We start from the raw sequence: 20,289 nt of genomic DNA, 5'->3' as shown, positions 1-20,289 counted from the left end.
GTAGGATATTACGCAACTATTAAAAACCATGCCTTCCAATAATATTTAATGATCTGAAGAAATCACTGAGCCTGATTCTCAATTTTGCATAAATGAAAATAAAGGATGAAAAAAGTCATGGAAATTTGAATAGAGGACATCATGGAAGACTGTGATTACAGTGATTTTTTTAATATTTTATTTTTATTTATTCATGAGAGACATAGAGCAAGTCAGAGACACAGGTAGAGAGAAAAGCAGGCTCCCTGCAGGGAGCGCAATGTGGGACTTGATCCCAGGACCCCAGGATCATGACCTGAGCTGAAGGCAGATGCTCAACCGCTGAGCCACCCAGGAGTCCCTACAGTTGATTTTAATTTTTTCTTTCACTTTTCTCTATTTTTGATTTTTTTCTGCAATTAGTATTGCTCCCATAAAAGGAAACTAAGCCTTGTTAACTAAAGTATCCACAGGCATCCTGTTGTGCATGGACGCCTAGATTTACAGTGAAAGTCAGTGACACCCACACTGGGATTTTGTTGTTCGTGAAGCTGCCCTCTAGTGATTTGAATGGTTTCAGAGTCTATCGGGGAGGGGACCACATGTGGGGAATTGTTCTCTGAGAAATCAGCGCAGAAGCTGGGGGGTGTAAAAATCAGTATAAACAAGCCCCTGCCCCAGTCTCATCTATGACATCACCCAGCAACCTGTGAGGACCCAAGCCTGGTGCGGGTTGTGAACTTCATCTCTTCCAAATCCCCAGTGGGGACCAGGGCACCTGAGCAGGTGCTACTACCCACCCCATCAGAGCTCAAATGTCATCAACCTACAGAATGTGGCAAGTTTAGGTTCAAGCCAAATTCAGCCTAGTATTGCTCTGGAATAATTAGAGGTTCCAAAGTGACTTGGTCTAGGACGCTTACTTGCTATTACTGTTTATATATATATTTGAGAAAAGGCTAACTCTAGATCTCATTAATTTTCCTAATCTACTTTATATAGGGTCATAGATCATTAAAGGTATATACTTATAAAATGTCCATAAAAATAGCCTTAATTTAAAAAAGAATTACTATTCACGCTAAAGGATCGGCCACACCTAACAACACCAATTTGGCCAATATTGTTACGTATTTTTTCATTCAACATAATCAGTGGTGGCAGAAGTCAGAATACTGGAGACCCTGCTGATGGCTGGGGGACGAGGGAGCCCAGCAGGGCCTGGGAATATGCTTTAGATCTTGGTCAGGTGCCTAAGTGGGCATCATCTTCGCATACATGTGCTCACCGAGCTGAACATTTAAGGTTGCATGGTTTACTACAAACTGAATAAAAACATTTTTTTAAAAAGATCACGAAGGGGCACCTGGGTGACTTCAAGGTGGAGCACCTGCCTTTGGCTCAGGGGGTGATCCCGGGGTCCTGGGATCGAGTCCCACATCAGGCTCCCAGCATGGAGCCTGCTTCTCCCTCTGCCTGTGTCTCTGCCTCTATCTCTGTGTCTCTCAGGAATAAATAAATAAAATCTTTTTTTAAAAACAAAAGATCATTGCTATTAAGAGAGCCCCTGAAATTATTTTATCATTAATGCTCACCTTCTTCTGATACATCACATGTGTTCATTGTACAAAACTTTGGAAAATACTAACAGCATCAAAAAATTAAAATCGTTCATAATCCACCTGCCAGAACAACTCGGCATCATGATAAATGCTGCCTGAAGCCCTGTGACAGTGCGGCTCTGTTCACTGGCTTATAGGGCAGCTGGCAAGCTCTTAACCAACGCCGGTCACCTTGGACCTGACGCCACCAGCTGCGGCCGCACAGACCCACCCACCCTGACCACGTCTGCGGCCCCCACGCGGGCTGCTTCCTCCCAAAGGCTTCCCACCAGCGGCGGGTTGTGCCGAGTCATTCAGTTCCCTCCAAGACAGGCTGGCGCCAGTGGTCCCCTACAGCTGGGAGCCCGAGCGGGGGCCAGGAAGGCCGCTGGTCCCTCAGCCGTTCCCCACCTTGCTGTCTGCACCCCTGCCCCGAGGGCAGGTCCCCGGCCAGGAGGCGGGCTGAGCAGGGCTGCGGCCAGTCTGCTCAGAGGACCGACCTCTCCCACACAGGAGGCCGCGGCCGGCCCTCACTCCCCAGCGCAGCTCTGCGGGGCTCAAGGACCAGAGCCACGGGCGGCCCCAGCCGCCAACAGTCACGGGCCCCCGCCAGGCCCGCTCCCAGCTGACCCCACGTCCGACGAGTGACCCGAGGCTCAGAGGTGCCTCAGGGAAGCAGAAGGTGAAGAGCAAAGTGAAGCTGTCCTTGTGGCTGGTGGCCCTGGGCACCTGCTGGAGCTGTGGCGCCCCCCACGGGCTGGGGCCAAGGGGGCGGGGGGGGGTGGGGTGGGGACAAGTGGGTTGGCCGCTGAAACAGATGACGACCTGCTTTTCGGCTTTCCCGTCTCCTTTGTCGGGTCTCTTCCCGCTCCCGGCCCCGGGAGGAAGCCGGCCCTGCAGGCTCAGCAAACCCTGCGTCCCAGCTTCCTCCTCTCTCCGTCTTTCATCTCGCGGAGAAAATAATATTAACACAAGTGCCATCTAGGCTTTCATCAAAGGAGCCAAGAAGCCTTTGTGAGTGCTGGCTGGTGGCATGTGTCATCCGCCTCACGGACGGCGAGGACGCTGAGTCACAGGGAGGAAGTATGACCAGGGATCAGTTAAAAGGAAGCCACTGTGCTCTGTTTCATCTGAAAATCACAGCAGTGCAATAGGCCGCATCTGCTCTTCAAAGTCAGAGGAGGAGAGGCGAGAAATACTCCAGAAACACACGCCGTTGTCACCGCTAAAGCCACGTCACAGCTGATGTGGGAAGGACGCAAAGCGCACTGGCTTTTTCTATTCACGCGTGTCCCCATTTACCACCGTGGTCCCTACTCTGACCCGGAACTAGCTGCTTGGTCTTAGAAAATGCCATCTCTCCCCTTGAGCATTGGTTTTCTTCATCCATCCTTCCCCCCAAACTAAGCTGATCTGGGCCCTGCTCTCAGCCTCGGGCTTCTGCTGTGCTGGAGCACACCCTGCACCACAGGCCCTTTGCTCGGACCCGGCCCCGCTCTCCTCGCCCTGAGGAAGCATTCCGTGGGCTGCGCCTGGGCTGGAGAGGCTGAGCTCGGGGCCGGGAGCCGTGGGGGACCTGCGGGACAAGCCCTCGTCCCACTCCTGCCGGCGCTGATCTCTGTCTTCTCCCTTTTCATCCCTGTCCGTCCTGCTGCATTTATCCATGTCATTGATTTTTTTTTCCTATTGATTTTCTGTTTTTCATTTCATTGATTTCTGCCTTTACCTTTGCGATCTCCTTCCCGCTGCCTTCTTTCTATGTATTTTGTTCTCGTTTTGTCGCGTCTTGAGAGACACACTTAGGTTCTTGGTGGGAGAAACGTCCTCTTTTCCACTATAGGCATCTGGTGCCGTAAGCGCCCGCACCCCCCGCTCTGCTCTAGCGCGTCCCACATACTTTGATACGTGGTGCCTTCATTTTCATTCAGTTCTGTGTATTTTTAAATTTCCTCTGAAATGTCTCCTTTGTCCTTTGTTATTTATAGGCATGCTGCCTAATTTCCAAGTGTTTGGAGACTCTCCTGTTGCCTTTCTTCATGAATTTCTGATTTAAATCCATTCTGGATTTCGATCATTTCAGGTTTGCTTGGATGCCTTCCACGGTCCCAGATACGGTCTATCTCATTGACTGTTCCACGGGCACTTGATCCAGTCGCTTATTCTGCTGTGGCTTCGAGGAGCACTTTGTGCGCAACCTGGGCTCCTGCTGGTGGGTGCTGCTGGGTCCCTGTGCCCTTGCTGATCTTTGGCAAGGAGCCTGTCAGTGGCTTGGGCCCTGGTGCCTGCAGGTACATCTGCGCTGGTCTCTGTCACAAGAATGGGCATCTAGGACACCCAGCGCTGCATCCCGCCCTCTCCCCGACTGACTGTACCTCATGAACATCTCTTTCTGTCCATCTCAGCAGGACTCTTCTTCTCTGCTTTAAGTGGCCGCATGTTGCTGCACGGGTTGAGGCAGGGGGATGCACCAGAACTCACACCCACTCCACCCCATCCCCCGTCTGTTACGGGACATTCGCTTTGCCCGACAGGGGCATAATCCCCAGGGCCGATTCCACTAGCTTCTCACTTGCAGTTCTGAGCCCTGGTGGCGGAGGCCGAGGCTGGAGGCCCACAAGAGTCCAGTGGCCCGTAGCAGGTGGTGGGGTGGAGCGTGGGTGGCAGAGGCCAGTCTGCATGGAGCCTTTTAACAACAGAAGTGTAACTCTAAAAATCATTCATAGTGCAGCCTGAAGATCACCAGGAACCAGCCGCAGGGACGCCCTATCCCACTTCCCTGTATCTCAGGCAAACATGAGCTCACCCTCAGTCATGTGGGCTTATGAACTAAGGCCCAGATCACCCTCAGGATGGGACAAAACTCTAAAAATAGGATATACGCCAACCCAAGGCCACACTGCAATTGCACCGAGTTCCTCCTGTGGGAAGAAGAGGGAGTGGAGTCTCCAGACTGGGGTGTGAGCAGATCAGAGAAGCCGAGAAATATTGAGGTCAGGCGACTCTGTCTCAGAGCTCAGAGAAAAGGAGGAGGGGACTCATACCCTAGCAGACCTCGCCTGGTAGGGAGGGAGATCCGCCTGCAAAGTCCACCAGGGGACAGCACCCCACACCGGCCCCTCCAGTACGTGGGGAGCATCCCAACAAGGAAGGGCTGCAGCCTGAGCCACTGACACATGGCGGCTGACATCTCACATCCCTCTGACCTGGGCTGGTCCAGGTAGCCCATTGCCCTCACCCCCAGGCAGACGTCCAACCCACTCCCACCTCCAGTGGGTTTCCTGTCTTGACCCTCCTGCCTGGAGCATCGTCAGCCACCTCCTGCCCACAGGGATGGGGACAGCCTTCCAGGACCTGGACACCCCCTGGCCTCTGTGAGGCCTCGCCGCATGCTCCAGGCCCACTTCACCCTCCCAACGCCGCCGGAACCTTTCTGAACATCAAACTGTGTATTTGCTTCAAATGGAGCATCTTCTGCTCAATAGGATCGTGCACTCCTTTTGGGAAAACAGAACCTGTTTTGAACCTCCTTCACAACCTATGATCCCCTCCAAGGGGGACTGAGGGAGCCCTCAAAACACTTCCTGAGTCCACTATCCCCCCCCTCACTCTCTCTTTTTCATAAATCTGAGGCTTTACTTGGAGCCAGGGGCAAGGGGAAATGTTCGTGAGTTCAGCTTTCCGTGTGGAAGTGTCCTGGTGAAATCTGGCTACACAATATTTAACTTCATAATGACCACTTACGGCTCTCATTAAAGCCAATTCTCTTGCCGAAACCCTCCCGTAATTAGCTTTAAAGAGAACTCGTGGGTCTGCTAATCATGCTTTCCATCTACAGAACAGCCTGTGAGGACTCTGGGTGGGCCAGGCACACACGCCTGTTCACAGAAAGAATAATTATCCAGCAATTTTTTTTTAATAAAAGAGAGTCCAAAATGTGCCTCTCTGGAATTACATTCTTAACAGCCGAGTACATGTAAGGGGGCCCCAGGTCACCCCCTTGACCAGTCCCTTTAGCTCTGTCATGTTCCCCGGTGCCCCTCAGATGCCTCACCCCCCACCCCACCCTCCGCCCCTGAGGCTGTGCTCCCAGGGGGGTCTTGGGAAGCACAGGGCAACCACCTTCCCCACAGCTCCAGGACTTAGTGCACACAGAAACCCCCACCAAGGGGTGGCTGACTTCCTAGGGAGCAAGGCCATCTCATTTGTCTTGGGTTCTGGGGGTGGGGGGCAGCAGGAGGCACCTGCTAGGGATGGAAGTGATGAACAAGAAGGCAACCAAAAGCATAGAGCCTGGGGCGCAGGTGGGGAGAATGCGAGCCAAGGCCAGAGATGCGGCTGTTTCGGGGGGAACAAGGTGTTTCCTGTGGCTTTAGGTCTGGTACCCTGGGGTGGGGGGTGACAAGAGAAGGGGCCAGACCATGGGCATCTGTGTCTCCTGACGAGGAGCCAGACAGGCTGCCATCCGCAAAGGCCAGCAGCAGGGAGCGTCCACGCAAGAAGACAAGACACGTGTGTTACAAAGATAAATGATTCCTCGCATTAACAGAAAAAGGTGGAAAATACCAATTTCTCTCACTAGATGCTGAAAAAACCCTTGAAAAAATTCAACAACCATTTCAGAACCTTTTTTTAAAAAAAACTAGGGTTATAAGAAATACTTCTTCGCGTGGGTTGTATCAGTCCTTGGGCTGGGAGGTGCAGCCAGCACATCCAAACTCCGCTGTCCCAGCCCCAGGGCGGTGGATGGGGGCAGGTGAAACCACTAGGCACAGAATGCTCTGGGGGATCTGACCCCCACTCAACATCGGTACCCGTGCATTTTGGGACCCGAGCTACATGTGAGGCCTGTTGAGCATTTACACCCACCATGGGCAGCACGCCATCCATGCAGAGGGCCATCCTCGTGCTCGGTGCCCCCACCTTAAAGACATTTCTTATCCACCGCAGACGTTAAATTACTTTTTTATGCTGAAATCCAAATTTTTATTTCTGTTCTTTACTCAGGAAATACGCACGACTGGCCATTTCTTTCCGGGTCATCTGAAACCATCTCAGTTCTAAATTCAATAATTCTATTTGACTTCATTGGTCCTTGACGATTTTCATTTAAAATGCTGGGACTTCCTCTGAACCCACCAAACACCCTGGCCGCAACCAGCCTGCAGACACCTGACCCAGAGCAGCATGGCCCGCATTCCGCGGAGGTGTGAGGGCAGGAGCAGCTACTGCCACCTGCCAGGCCTCCACAGGGCACAACACACCCTCTGCTTCCCACACAGGCATGGGAAGGTCCAGAGAGGCTGACCTCTGGAGCCCTGCACTCCAAGGGGACTGAGGATGGTTGGCGTCTGGTGTTGGGGACCCAGCCAGGCCACCTTGCTGGGCCACTTCTCTGCACCAAGTCACCACATCCAAGCACATCCTTCGAGATGAGCCTATTGGCTGGAAAGCGAGCCTCTTACGTGGGTTTGCACGTTCACTGTCCGCCCACATTCTCTGTTATGGGACTTTGTTTAAATAACATTTTTCATGCATTCCTCATCAATAAGACATAAACTCAATGATAAAACACAGTGGGGAAGTAGAGAAGAAAGAAGTCTGTGCTTTATAAGATTAAAGTGTGATCAATTGCTTATCTTTCACAGAATTATTTTCTCTCAAACACAAATATGAAAAAATGAATGAGATAATCAGGTATTTCTGGAAATATGACATCTAGTATTTTCTAATAAGAAAGAAAAGTCATCTCTGCGCAAAGTTATCACACATCTACCAGTGCGATGTGTGCATACGTGTGTGCATGTGCATATGGATCACTATGTGTGCTGTATATGTACGTGTGTGCATGTGTGTGTGGTGAGTGTGCTATCTGGTATACACACATTTAACACATTTGCTATTCTGTGTCACATAAAAAGAGAGATGATACATTTCCCAGATTAAACTAATAATTTTGCCCATTAATCTCAAAAGAATTTCTTATACTGTTTTCCAAACCATTTGGATAATATTTACACGTAAGCCACCCCATGATGAGATTTTTTCAATGATTATTTTTGAAAAACCAACTTTCAAAGTTCTACTTCACATCAAAGCAGAATTTTGTTCATCTAGAACCAAAACAAAATTCAATCAATCCCACCATGATGGGACGCCTGGGTGGCTCAGCAGTTGAGCATCTGCCTTTAGCTCAGGGCATGATCTGGGGGGTCCTGGGATCAAGTCCCACATTGGGCTCCCCACAGGGAGCCTGCTTCTCCCACTGCCTGTGCCTCTGCCTCTCTCTGTGTCCCTCATGAACAAATAAATAAAATCTTTAAAAAAGAAAATCCCACCATGATAATGTATCCTGGCTATACTTGAGATAAGTTTGCGATGACCTTTGCTCACGGTATCACAGGAGCACAGTGCTAAGATACAGATGATTTAGGGTATGTTTACAGACACTGAGGCAAGTGGAAAAAAATACCAATTTTGAATAAGTGTTACAGTAAGTGCAGTGTATAAAGACCATCTATCAGGAACAATAGAACATTTATAAATAAAGCGAATAATTTATACCACCCTAAATATCACCAGATTCACAAATGGGAGGAACAAAATAGTCTTAAAAAGAATTCTTGTAAACACAAGGCCTCGTTCCAAAAGAACAGTCGGCATCTGAGGTGAAAAGTCCGTAGCTCTCCGACAGTTAGAGCCCCCAGCCTGTGGGCAAGAGCGGCCGGCAATCTGTGCGCAGAGGGTGAGCAGTGAGCATGAGGGTGAGCAGTGAGCATCTGAGGGCGCTGCTCCCAGCTCGGCTAGGCTCCTTGTTCTTGCCATGGGCCCTGGGGGCGGATCCTAAATGTGGTCACCTCTTTGCCGGTGTCACATGCTATAAGGCAGAGCCCTTCTTCTGGGGACCTGGGGGGCCAGCGGCGCCCAGTATCTCCACCTATGGCGTGGCCTGGGGGGGCGGGTGGTCAGGGCTGAAATTTCAAGGGCCTGCCGGTCTGCAGACGGCTCTCCTACCTCGGCCAGCGGCTCTCCTATGAACAGACCCCCGACCCATCCATACCTGTCTCTCCTTCCCAAGCCACCCCCTCTGCAGGCCTGTGCATGGAGCACCCCCACATGGCGCTCAGGCCCCACTGAGGACTGGTGGCGGCCTCCACGGGCACTCGGGTGCAGCCGGCTTGGACTTTCAGGAAGAGAATTTCAAGGTGGGCAGCTGCATAATCAATACAATTTCGATGGGCCTTCCATGTCCAAATGTGGTTTTGAGATGGAATCATCATGAGAATATTCATCATTCTCTGCGGTCAGGCAGGCCCCATGAGTAAGGGGCAGGCGGGGCTGGGTAGGGGGCTCGGGACCGGGCTCTGAGAGATCCCCGATGTGGAGAAATGCAGAGGTGCGTGCAAAACCAGAGCCGAAAGAACATAAGGAGACCCCCTCCTTTGTCCTAAACGTCATAGACGAGTTATTCTCATGAAAACTACAAACTGACCACTGCACCTACCCAAACTCCAACAGAGAAGTAATCAGTAGTGACCTCAAGAAGATTTAAGTTCCTTGGTCAGTGTTCTATAAAAGACTGTCCCTAAAAGCCCTCTGGGGCCACCCATTCGGGACTCCGCTCACTTTCGCTCCTTTCTGTTCTCACCTGCACTTAAACGTTCACTTCACCCTTTGGTGTCTGCGGGATTCACTCTTTGACTCAGAGAGATAAGAACCCTGCGACCCTTGGAGGGTCTGGACATCCAGACCATTGCAGACCTGGAAGCCGCGTGGGGGGAGCCCCAAACTCTGGTGCTGTGGCAGCAGCAGCCTCGCTGACAGCACCCAGGACAAATTAGACACACTGAGCTCTGAATCCTCCTGTTGCTCAGGAGCCTTCTCCGTCTTCAAATTTCATATCCTTCATTAATTAGGATTACAACCTGCTGTTCGCAGAGTCTGAGGTCTCCTAGGTGAGCAAACCTCACCAGACTCCTGCACTTCACAGTTTCCACTCCCATGTAAGCAGATGGCATTGAAATATTTTTGAATAACAAATCTTGTATAGTGCCCTAGCAGGTACTGCTACGAGGGGGATAACCGATAATCATAGAGCATATGAAGTTTCCAGGAAATAGGAAAACATTGGGGTGGGAGGTGGAGGTTCCTCAACTTACAAATAAATTTAAATCCAAGAGAATAATGAGTTCTTCCCCCAACCCTGAGCCTGTAGATTGACAACTGAGGTACAGTCATGTAATCAACATATCCTCTCTCTCTCTCTTTCTCTCTACCAGAGACCTTTAAAACCAAGATACTGATAAAACTATTCTCAGATCAGTGCAAGAGGGTTTGTTTTTTGGTTTTGTTTGGTTTTTCCTTGTTTTTGTTTTAGATGTGATTTTTCAAGAAAATGAGCCCGTGATGTTCAACTCCACACGGGCCACGGGGAAATGTGCACCAACAGAGGGCCACGTGATGACGTGAATGGAGCGTGGGCACAAGACACGGTCTATAGCATCTGATCTCCCCTGGTTGTGTGCTTCCAAACTTCTCCAGGGACACCTGAGCTTGTGTTCACATGACCGAGCGTGAACCAGGCCACGGCACCCAGCACTAGCCAGGCTTGCTATGTGCCCCTAACGTGCTGCCACCATTCATCTGAGACCCAGTTAAGTGGCCCCCAAACCCAGAGGCTCGGGGACCCCCAGCTTCCACCCGGCTGAGCTCTGCTGCTCCTGCGGTTCAGAACCTCACATCAGCGGGATGGCCCACAGCGCTGGCCTGCTTGGCTATGCTCGTCCGAATTCAATCACAACTGACCTTTCGAACTGCATGTCTGCCTTCTTCAGAAAGCAAGAGCAAAGCTCTAAGCCAAGGGAATGATTTTTTTTTTTTTAAGAAAAACTTTAAAGGCATAAGTTTGAGAATTCTCCCTCCATTTGAAAACTACCTCCTATGCTCAACATGACAGGCATAGAGAGCTTTGCCAAAGTCTATTTTAAACGTAGGCTCTTTTTCTGGTTGGTTTTTTTTTTTTTTTTGAGATAGCAATTATATTAGCACACTATAAGTAATACACTCCAGTGTCACAGTTTCACCTCAAAGTTGTCAAGGTTTTTTTGGTTTGGTTTGGTTTTGTGGTTTTTTTTTGTTTTTTTTTTAATTCTTTCTGGTTTGGCTCCTGGTTATATAATGTAAAGACAGACTACAGGAAGAATATTCACTTTCTTCTATAATAAACTCAGGCAGACGTGCATATTTTATGCTGAGCTGCATCCCTTCTGTAAAATAAATTAATCCATTTTCAGAAGGTGAGATGAAGAACCCATGAGAAAACAACCTCCGAAGGATGAGAGGCCCCATTTTTAACACGAAGGATCACATCCCTTTGTCAGGAGTGTTTAGACAGTTCAAGATAATCCACAGTTAAGTGCTTCCTTGAATATTTTGGTGCCCAAACTGCCAAGATACAACATTTTACCTGGGGATGTGTCTGCTGAATTTCTAACCTGAGTCTGTAGCCGATATGTGGAGGCTAGACGTCCTGCAGGCTTCTCGGAGTGTTTGAACAACATTTGTGGAGATAGTGTGTGTGTGTGTGTGTGTCTCATTTCTTTTTAAACAAATAGCCATGCCTTGGAGAGACCTGACAAATCATGCAGCTTCCACCCCTTCCCCCTGTCAGGCGGACATCTGCCCGGCAGCAAGGCGCAGCGACAGCCCACCTCTGTCCAACAGGCAGGACAGGAGCATGTGGAAGGCCGGTGGATGGGTGCTGGGTCCTGGCTCTTGAAACACCACAAAATATTTGTATAAGGGAGGAATCGTATGGACCCTATTGGGCACGATTGTATAATTCTTTGTGTTGGAGGAAAAAAAATCTGCTTTGCAGCCGGCAGCTCCGGGGCCCATATTCAGCCCCTTTTAGCCCATTTAAATGGAAGGCTACAGCCTCAGGGAAAAACAGTCCCCAATTCTGCTGTGATTGCCTGAACCCAAAGCCTTAGGTATGGAAGGAAAGGCAGGCGCCCACGAAAACCTTGCTGGGTAAGAAAGTGCCCCCCCACTTACATAAAGCAAGCCAGCATTTGGCCTGCACCTGCTGGGAGCTGCGGAACCGAAACCGCCCACCCTGCCTCTTGGGGCAGACACGGCAGAAGTAGTGGCACTGCCGGCATCTGTCGGGGCAGGGCTGTCCGGCTCTCCCCAGCGTGTTCCCGGCATCGGCCTGATGCCCACTTCCCGGGGACAGGGGCCGGTGCCCAGAGGGACCCCCCGCCCCCACCCCACCCCCGGCCCCGGCCCCGCGCGCGGCCGGAGCGGAGCAGCCCAGAAGGCAGGCCAGGCCGGAGCGCGGGCCCCCGGGCGTCAGCCTCCCCGCCGTGCGCCCCCGGCCTCCGCGGCGCCCCTCCCGGCCCGCGCCCCTCCCGGCCCGCGCCCGCGCCCGCGCCCGCACCCACCTTGACGACGTAGGTGACTCCGGCCCCCAGCACCTGGTCGCTGGCGTGCGGGGCGCGCGGCGGCGGCGGGTCGCCGGGCCGGCCCTTCCTGGCGGCGCGCATGGCCGGGGCGCCGGGGCCGTCCGGGGCGGCCAGGCTGGGCGCGCTGCAGCTGCCCGAGAGCCGCGCGCCCGCCCGCGCCCTGGCCGCCGAGCGCCCGCGGAGGCCCGAGCTGGAGAGTTTCAGGTGGGACACCTTGTGGAGCAGGTGGCCCAGGCTGCCCGGCCCATCGTCTCCGGACACCAGGTAGGGGGCCGCCGCCGGGGCCGCGCGCGCCGCCGAGACCTTGCCGCCGCCGCTCACCGACAGGTTGTGCAGAAGGTCGTCGACCGATGTCACCGAGTCATTCCTGAAGCGGTTGTACTTGGTGCGTGGAAGCATGCCCCTCCGTGGGCCGGCCGCATCCGCGCGGGCGCTGCAGGGGCGAGCGCGGCCCCGGGGCACGGCGGGGGGCGGCCGGCGGGGGCGGCGGGGGCCGCGGCGGGGCTCCGCGGGACCGGGCTCCGCCGCGCCGCCTGCCCGCTAGCGGCCCGCGCAGCCCCGGCCGCGCAGCCCCGGCCCCGCGCTCCGCCGAGGGTGGCTCGCGGGCGCCGCTCCGGGCATCGCCTCCGAAGGGGAGCGCCCGGCCGCGGGCTGCGGGCTGCGGGCTGCGCGCTGCGCGAGCGTGACTCACTCCGAGGAGACCCTTCTCAACAAAGGCCCGGGAGCACTGCGGAGCACTTCCTGTAGCGCACACTCGCACACTCACACACACGCGCGCGGAGGAAAGAAAGAGAGAAAGAAAAAGAAAGAGGAGAAAAGAGGGGGAAAATACCGACACCCACGGACAGCACACTAGAGCCAATCAATTCTCAAACTGCCTTTTCTACCTTCCCAGACATTTCCTTCCAACCTCTGGCTCCGCGCCTCCCCATCCCCCGACTCAGCGCTGAGACACAGGTGAGTCCAGGCCCTTCGGACGGTCAGACGAACTTTCTGCAACCCCCTCTTCGGCGCTGGGGCTTCCCGTCCCCCGCTTCAGCCCTCCCGGGAGCCCCTAGGTGTCTGACAGCCGTGCCTTAAAATGTGACGAAGGCATTTTAAGAATAAGATCTTCCGCGGATCCTCATGAATCCGGATTTGGAAAGCAGCTGAAATTGGTAAATAGCCAAAAATTAAAAATTAAAAACAAAAAAACCCACAAAGGAAAACAAAACCAGCAAAGAAAAGAGTATTTACTCCCAGGTGAACATAAAATACCAGTCTCCTGGGTTTTTCTTTTCTCTTTTCAAGTCAACAGAGCAGCCATGACAAGTGTCTTTGTGGCAATGCAGTTCCTCCGGGAAAAAAAAAAAAAAAAAAAAAAGGAAGGAAGGAAGGAAGGAAGAAAAAGGAAAAAGAAAGACAGAAAGATCTGCACAGAGCCAGTGAGGATGTGTTCCCTGCTAAGGACAACAGCCTTTCTCAGTTGGGGTTAGGTTGAAAACCTACTTCCAAAAAAGAAGAGGACTTCTCTGAGGAATGGCAGCCGGCTCCAGAAATCCATTCCAAAAAGGGGGCTGGGCTTGAGGCTTTATCCCAAATGAATGTGCTCAAGGTCTGGAAAGATGCCTACCAAACGCTACAAATACATTTCAATGTCCCTTCTGTTGCTGCTTTGCTGCCCTGCATTAAGGAAGAAAAAAAAAATGCAGCTGCTCTGGTTACACAGCAAATCCGTTTCAGGAGTCAGACTCGGCTGCAAGGGACAGGCGCAGGCCTCCTTCCTCTCAGTTAGGAGAACGGGGCGTTGGCGGCCCCCAGAAGGTCCACAGAGACTCGAGCCCCCTTAGCCCTGACGCCCCAGGCTCCGCGGGTCTCGCCCCGCGTGGAGATATCCCACCTGACACAGACAAACCTCCCTGTGCGAATTGCCAGGCAACTCTGCGCAAGCAGATGAATTTACCTCTAGCACCCTGCCTTCCCACACCCACGGCTAGGCGTGTGCCACACGAGGCACCCAGCCCCTCGGAGCTCTATGGACCAGGTGAAGGGAGGGCGGCTCCCGGCAGGCAGGTAAGGCCCGCCCGCCGGGATGCAGGGGCGCAGGGCCGCAGCCGCTCCCCTCCCTGGGCTCAGGCCTGGCGGAGCAGCCGCAGGCTCTCATTCCTGCCTTTCCCCTTGCTCGCTTAGCAACAGCAAGTGCACACCCCATCGACGATGGTGATGGTTAGTTAGCAGAGCCCCCCCCAAATCTGAAGCCAAAAAAATGCCCTATCATTCCCAAACCCCGCTCTTCATTAGAAGCAGACAAAAACAGCAAAATGTGAATGAGAGGCTGTTTGTGTGAATGGAAGGGCTAGCAGCGAGCCAGCGATTCTGTGAATGAAGCCGGGCCCTGCAGCCGGTGCCAGGCAATCCCCTGGCTCTGGCGGCCTCAGCCAATGAGCAGCCGCCCCGATGACTCATTGAAAAAGGCTTGCTCAATAGTGGAAGATTCCATTTCAATCAAAGGCGGGATCTTTATTCCAACGGCAGTGTGGGAAAAAAAAAAAAAAAAAGCCAGCCTGATTACAAAATGCATGGAGGAAGGCACCATTGTCATGGAGAGCGGAAAAACTAGTTTCTCAAGAAAATTCAAGAACCATTGGTCAGCTCCCAGGGTGACCAGGACTGCCTCTGTCGGAGGTGAGCTGTGCCCCCAAAACTTTCATTCAGCAGTTCATTTACAAGCAAGAAGCAACCATGAATGTGCCATTCGGTTCAGCATTTATCATGAATGTACAGCAAACGCACATTCAAACCTTAGGCATCTCGCCCTTGATTCTTTTTGTGAAAGGATCATCGAACATGCGTGCACGTTCTGAGTCTCCAAGGAGGAGGGGGAAAAAATCCAAAGCTACCCAGTTAACCCTTTAGCCAACAGGAGATTTTTATTCATTTTATTATGATGAGCCAAGTGGAGGAAAATTGGCTATTTTAAAATAATCATAGTAATAGAAATTTACTGCATGTGAGAAGATCTGCCATCAAAGAGAGTAGTTAATATTCCAGGGACGCAATAGAAAGCTAAGCCCTCATTTTGTGGGAAGATGACAGCAAGGGGCAACAAGAAAGAAGCTGCAAACCCAGCCGGAAACCCAAGCCCTGCTGTGTCCAGGGCCCTCACCCGGCCGGTCCTGCATGTTTTAGGCACTGTCAGGCTGAAAGCGTGGGGAGACGGAGGACACACAAAGTGTTCACAGTCCGGTGGCACAGAAGGAAAGAGGGAAGGAAGCCACTATACAATCAGCCTTCAGGATGCCTGGGGTCGTAGTCGACAGTAGCCTTTGCAGAATATTGTGGTTTCTCTTTTTAAACCTATTAATTTAAAAGTGTATTGGTTTTCCATTGATGTCATCATCACCAGATCAGTGGTTTAAAATGCCCCAGCTGTATTACCCGCCAGTGCTGCAGGCAGAAGTCTGACGTAGATCGCCAGGGATGGAGTCAAGGGCTGGTGGCAGTGCGTTCCTTCTGGAGTTTCTAGGGGACAACATCTCTCCCTATCTCTTCCTGCTTCCAGAGGCTGCTCTGGGTCATGAGCTGAGCCCTGGGGACGGTGGGAAGGTTTCATTCTACCCCCAGAGGCAGATAATCTGACATTCACATCATAACCCAGTATGCTATGCAACAATTTAAATATGAGTAGGACATAAAACCCCTGCAGAAGGGAGCCTGCTGAGCTTGGCAGTGGGATGTCAGGGGTGACCTCAGTGAGGGTGACTGGGAAGCTGAATTCTGAGGGGTTTCTGGGATCTTCCAGGTACATGGAGGTGAACAGACACTTCAGCAAGAGAGGCTGTGTGGGGAGCAGCCCAAGGCCTGCACGACTCAGCGTTTCCAGAACCCTGTGTAGGAGGCTGGGTTGGGGCAATGTTGGAAGGCCAGGCTGCTAAGATGGCCGGACCTGGAGGGTGTAGGAATAACCCATGTCTCCCTCTCAATGCCCGGGGAATGAGACCGTGCAGTGCGGTCAGGTTTGTATTTTATGTGGACGCCTCGAACAGTAATGTGGGGTGCTCTGGGGAGTTGAAAGGATAGCAGATATCAGTACAAGCAAAACATGATGGGATCTTGAAGGAAGGCAGCGGTGGTAGGCTGGACAGGAGGGGACGGGCTCCAGATACAGTGAGAAGGTTAAACAATCTGCATGTCGAGGTTGGGTGAGGGCAGGTGAGCAGCTTGGCTTGTCTGGAGGCAGGGCTGACATAGAATTTGGATGCCAGCTTTTCCGTGGTAAGCAGGGAAGGCCACAGGATGGAGCAGAGGGAGAGGTGGCCCTGCAGAGCTCCCTCCTGGCTCCCTCCATCCTCACTCATCCTCACTCATCCTCACTCATCCTCCTTCATCCTCACTCAGCATCCTCAGCCAAGCACCCCTGTAGCTGAGCTCCTGAAGGGGTGAGCCGTAGAGACCACCCGCCCCCAGAGGCAGGGAGGAAGATGCTCTGGAGGAGTCCACACAGGGAACAAGATGCAGAGCAAAGGCCACGCTTCTGACTGGGACAGTGAGGTTGATCAAGTCTCATCCATCGGGATGCAGAGCACAGGTGGAGGAAGGTGAGGGCTGGGTTCTGGATGCATCCACAGAGAGCTGCCCCGTGCTTAGGAGTGGAAGTTGAAGATTATTGGTATGCAGGGGACATTGCACTCTTTGATGATGGGTGAACACTCAGGGAAGAAGAGGGACAAGGAAGGATCCCAAGGACATGCCAGGCTTCCAGGATGGGAGCTGAGAAAAAATTACCAGGAGTTGGAGGCACCTGGGGAAGCCTGGTTGGATGGACACCCAGTGTCTTAGTTCGGCTGCTATCACAAAATGTATAGACCAGGCAACTTTAACAATAAACATTTATTCTTCCCAGTTCTGGAGGATGGGAGTCCAAGACCAAGGCTCCAGCAGACTGGTGTCTGGAGAAAGCCCCTCCTGGTTTCTTGGCGGCTGTCTTCTCAGGTGTCCTCAGAGGTGGCTGATGGGCAAGTAGGCTCTGGGGAGTCCTCTTATAAGGGTACTAATCCCATACCTGGGAGGGCCCTCAGGACCTACTCACCTCCCAAAGGTCTCGCTTCCTCACACCATCACATTGGGGCCTAGGTTTCAACATATGAACAAGAGCACTAGCAGCAATTGTAATTCCGTAGAGCATCCCATGCCGAGCCGTGTAACCTGTTATGCCCGTCAGCTTCCGTGGCCTGTGAGGTAGCATTTACATCCCATTCTGCACACAGAGAAACCGGGAATCAGAGGGTTTATGATGTATGCCAGGGCCACACAGGGTTAGGAACCGGCCGGTCTGCCTGACTTCAAATCCACGTTTATGGCCACAACCTCACCCAATTCAGAGAGCTTGAGTCAGGTATGTACTGAGAACCATGACACTTCAACAAGGAGAGCAGAGGGGAAACTGCTTAGGTCACAGAATGGTGCCAACCACATAAAAGATGAGGAAATGGATAAAAATAAAATGCTTTCCAGAAGGTGGAGTGAAATGCAAGGGAAGATCTGAGGCCATGGCTTGAGGCACAGCAGCGAATGTAGAGTGGGTGAAAGAAGAAAGAGGGGTGCATTCGGGGGGAGAGCAGGATGGGAGAGGTGGAGACCCAGGGAAGGGGGAGGGCAGGAGGGAGGGCAGAACTGTCACCCTGGGGCAGGTAGAGACAGAGGAACTGGAGAGCTGATCATCGATCATTGGGGTTGAGTAGGAGACAGGTATCCTAAGGACGAGATCTGGGTAGACAGACCTTTCCAGAGACGGGGTTGAGGGAGTCCCAAGGACGGTGGCACACCGGGGTTTCCTGACTTCTACCTTACTATCTCACTAAGAGTTCTTACAGAAGCCATTCCCACCTTTGAGGCTGATGGAGGACAATCCAGTCTCTGGAGCCAGTGCAATTCCAGCTGGAATTTTGGAGGAGGGACTGCCAGGGAGAGCCGATGGAAAGGCAGAACCAGTGACGGGAGGGAGCGGGGAAGAAATGCCCTGTCCCTGTCTCCTGCTCTCCCATCTCCTGTAGGTGCCCTCTATTGGCCAAACTCATGGGAAGCCAGAGGTGCAGGAGCCTGGCAGTGATGAGTGATGGAGGGCGAGCTGGGCAGGGCAAGAGGAGCTGGGCCAGAGTTATGCTTGATTTGGATGTTACACCTGATTTTCTCTGCAACATGAAAGCGAAGTTTGTACTTAAAAAGTGAGAAGGGTCCATTTCAATAAGGAATTTGAGTTGAGGCGGAATGGTTAATGCCTGCCGAGGGGAACAGGGGACGCTGCCAACCACGAGGAACAGGAAGGTTGCTGCAGGCATATGTGCCCCCTGCCCATGACTCTGTGGCATCCCTCAGTGCACAGGGCTGCTTTTCTCTGTGTCCATCTGCTGCATATGAACTGGGAAGAAAGTGAATCATTAGATGGAGACTCATCAAAGGTGCAGGTGGGGGAGGGAGGGCAAGAGGAAGGCAGGCTAACAGGCAGGCAATAGGCTGGAGCAAGGAAGGACAGAGATGGAAATGGCCACTGTAGGAGGACCACATGCAGGCCCAGTGGTCTTGAGGACCTGGGGAGGTGGCAGCCTGGATTCTTGGGGATGCACATCCCAGGGAAGTGGATGGGAGCAGGAGGTCCATGGAGATGCCCCTTAGGCATAGGTGGGGAAAGGGAGCAACCACAACAGAGGGCGGGGAAGGGGTGGGTTCAACTTCACGAAAGCCAGAGGTTGGGGCCATCCTGTGAGGAGGCTGGGAACAGAAGTTTATTGCTGACGACAGCGTGGGAAGAGGTGGATAGCTGGACACCCGGGAGAGACAGAATGAGAGCAGGGGACATTCAGATGGGAAAAAACACGAGCCACACGTAGAACTAGTAGAGGGGTTGGGCACCAGGCCTGGGGGGCGGGGGAGCCTGAGGTGGCAGATGTGCTCTCTGCAGGGATCCTAAGGTGTGCACTCTCAAATTCTGAGTGTAGGAAGGTTCGTGGGATGAGATGACTCTGTAACAGGTCCCCTGACAGTGGAAACCTGGTGCCAAAACGGTTGAACCCAACAGTTCAGCACTACGGACAGTTCCCCAAGTCCTATCCCAGGGGCAGGCCTGCACGGGGCTGGCTCCCCGAAAGCTCTCCACAAGAGGTGTCAGCACCTCTCCACAAGTGCTGTTTCCTTACTTCTAAGGCCCAGATGTTGTCCCTCCATCCAGGCCCCTCCAGCCGCCCACAACCATGTGAGCAATGGGGTGAGAGCCACTCAACCTGCATCCTCAGTGATCCCACTGCCCTGCTCCTTGCTGTTCAGGCCTTGGGCTGAGAGCCCCATATGTAGGCCCATCCAATCTCGATGACCCCATCCTGTAAGTCGTACCCATTGGACAGGTGAGGAGGACACTGAAGCCAGGGGAGGTTGAGTGACTTTACAAGGTGACCCGGCTAGTGGGTGGCCAAGCAGGAATTCATGCACAGCCAGCCTGACCCCAGCACCCTATAAGCACAATCACACAAGGAGACAGGGGAATCCTTATTCCAGTCCCGCCCCTGCTCAGTTCCCCTCTGTGGAAGGAGAACGAGACACAACTAGCACCTTCTTGTACCGTTGCCATGGTGACCGGGCAGCAAACCACAAGTGCCAGGCAGGGCTAGCATGAGGGGTTTTTATTATTGCCGAGGTAAGAGGGGCCGGTATCTACTGTGCACACAGAGAGGGGAAGAAGTAAACTGTGGGAAAGCTGTGGATGTGCTGGCCCGGGTGGGGAAGATGGAGCAGGAAGGGGAAGGATTTTTGTGCACTCTGAGAACAGACTCTGCAGGAAGCAAACCAGTTCTTGCTTCAAAGAGAGGAGTCCAGGGGGGCGAGGCTGGGGGGTGGGAGAAACAGGGAGAGAGCTGCCAGGCCAGGACCAGCACTCGAAGGAATGTCTGGGAGGCCACAGCGGGCCAGAGACAGTTGCTGGATTAAAATATGTGAGAGCCTTACTTCACTTGTAGAATAAATTGTAGCTTTTCCTGAAGGATTAATTCATTCAGAAAAATTTTAGTGGATTCTGTATTCCCATCAATTCCTTGACCAAATGCATGTCAAGGTTTACATGGAAACCAATTTGTGCTCACTCTTCCTCAAAAGGATATTTTTAGAGACATCTCATTTTATCATATGATCTTCACAAATGCATTTCATGGCTGAATAATGTTCTGTGGAGTCGAGAAAATGTCATTTCCTCAGGCTCCCCTATCCATGGACACTTTGAT

At 52.6% G+C, this 20,289-nt stretch overlaps 1 protein-coding gene across 1 annotated transcript in view; it reads right to left on the bottom strand.

The window, feature by feature from the left end:
• SHC3 (SHC adaptor protein 3) overlaps nucleotides 1–12,495 on the bottom strand; it is a 108,908-nt gene extending 96,413 nt beyond the window's left edge. Inside the window, exon 1 of the mRNA XM_072841507.1 lies at nucleotides 12,023–12,495. Coding sequence (XP_072697608.1) covers nucleotides 12,023–12,442 — 420 coding nt within the window. The 5' untranslated portion in view covers nucleotides 12,443–12,495. The remainder of the gene's footprint in view (nucleotides 1–12,022) is intronic.
• Nucleotides 12,496–20,289: the final 7,794 nt, after the last annotated feature.

This window comes from Canis lupus, chromosome 1 (assembly GCF_048164855.1).
Source record: "Canis lupus baileyi chromosome 1, mCanLup2.hap1, whole genome shotgun sequence".
Lineage (NCBI taxonomy): Eukaryota > Metazoa > Chordata > Mammalia > Carnivora > Canidae > Canis > Canis lupus.
Note: the sequence above shows the minus strand (reverse complement) of the source record. Positions and strands in the feature narration are given on the sequence as shown.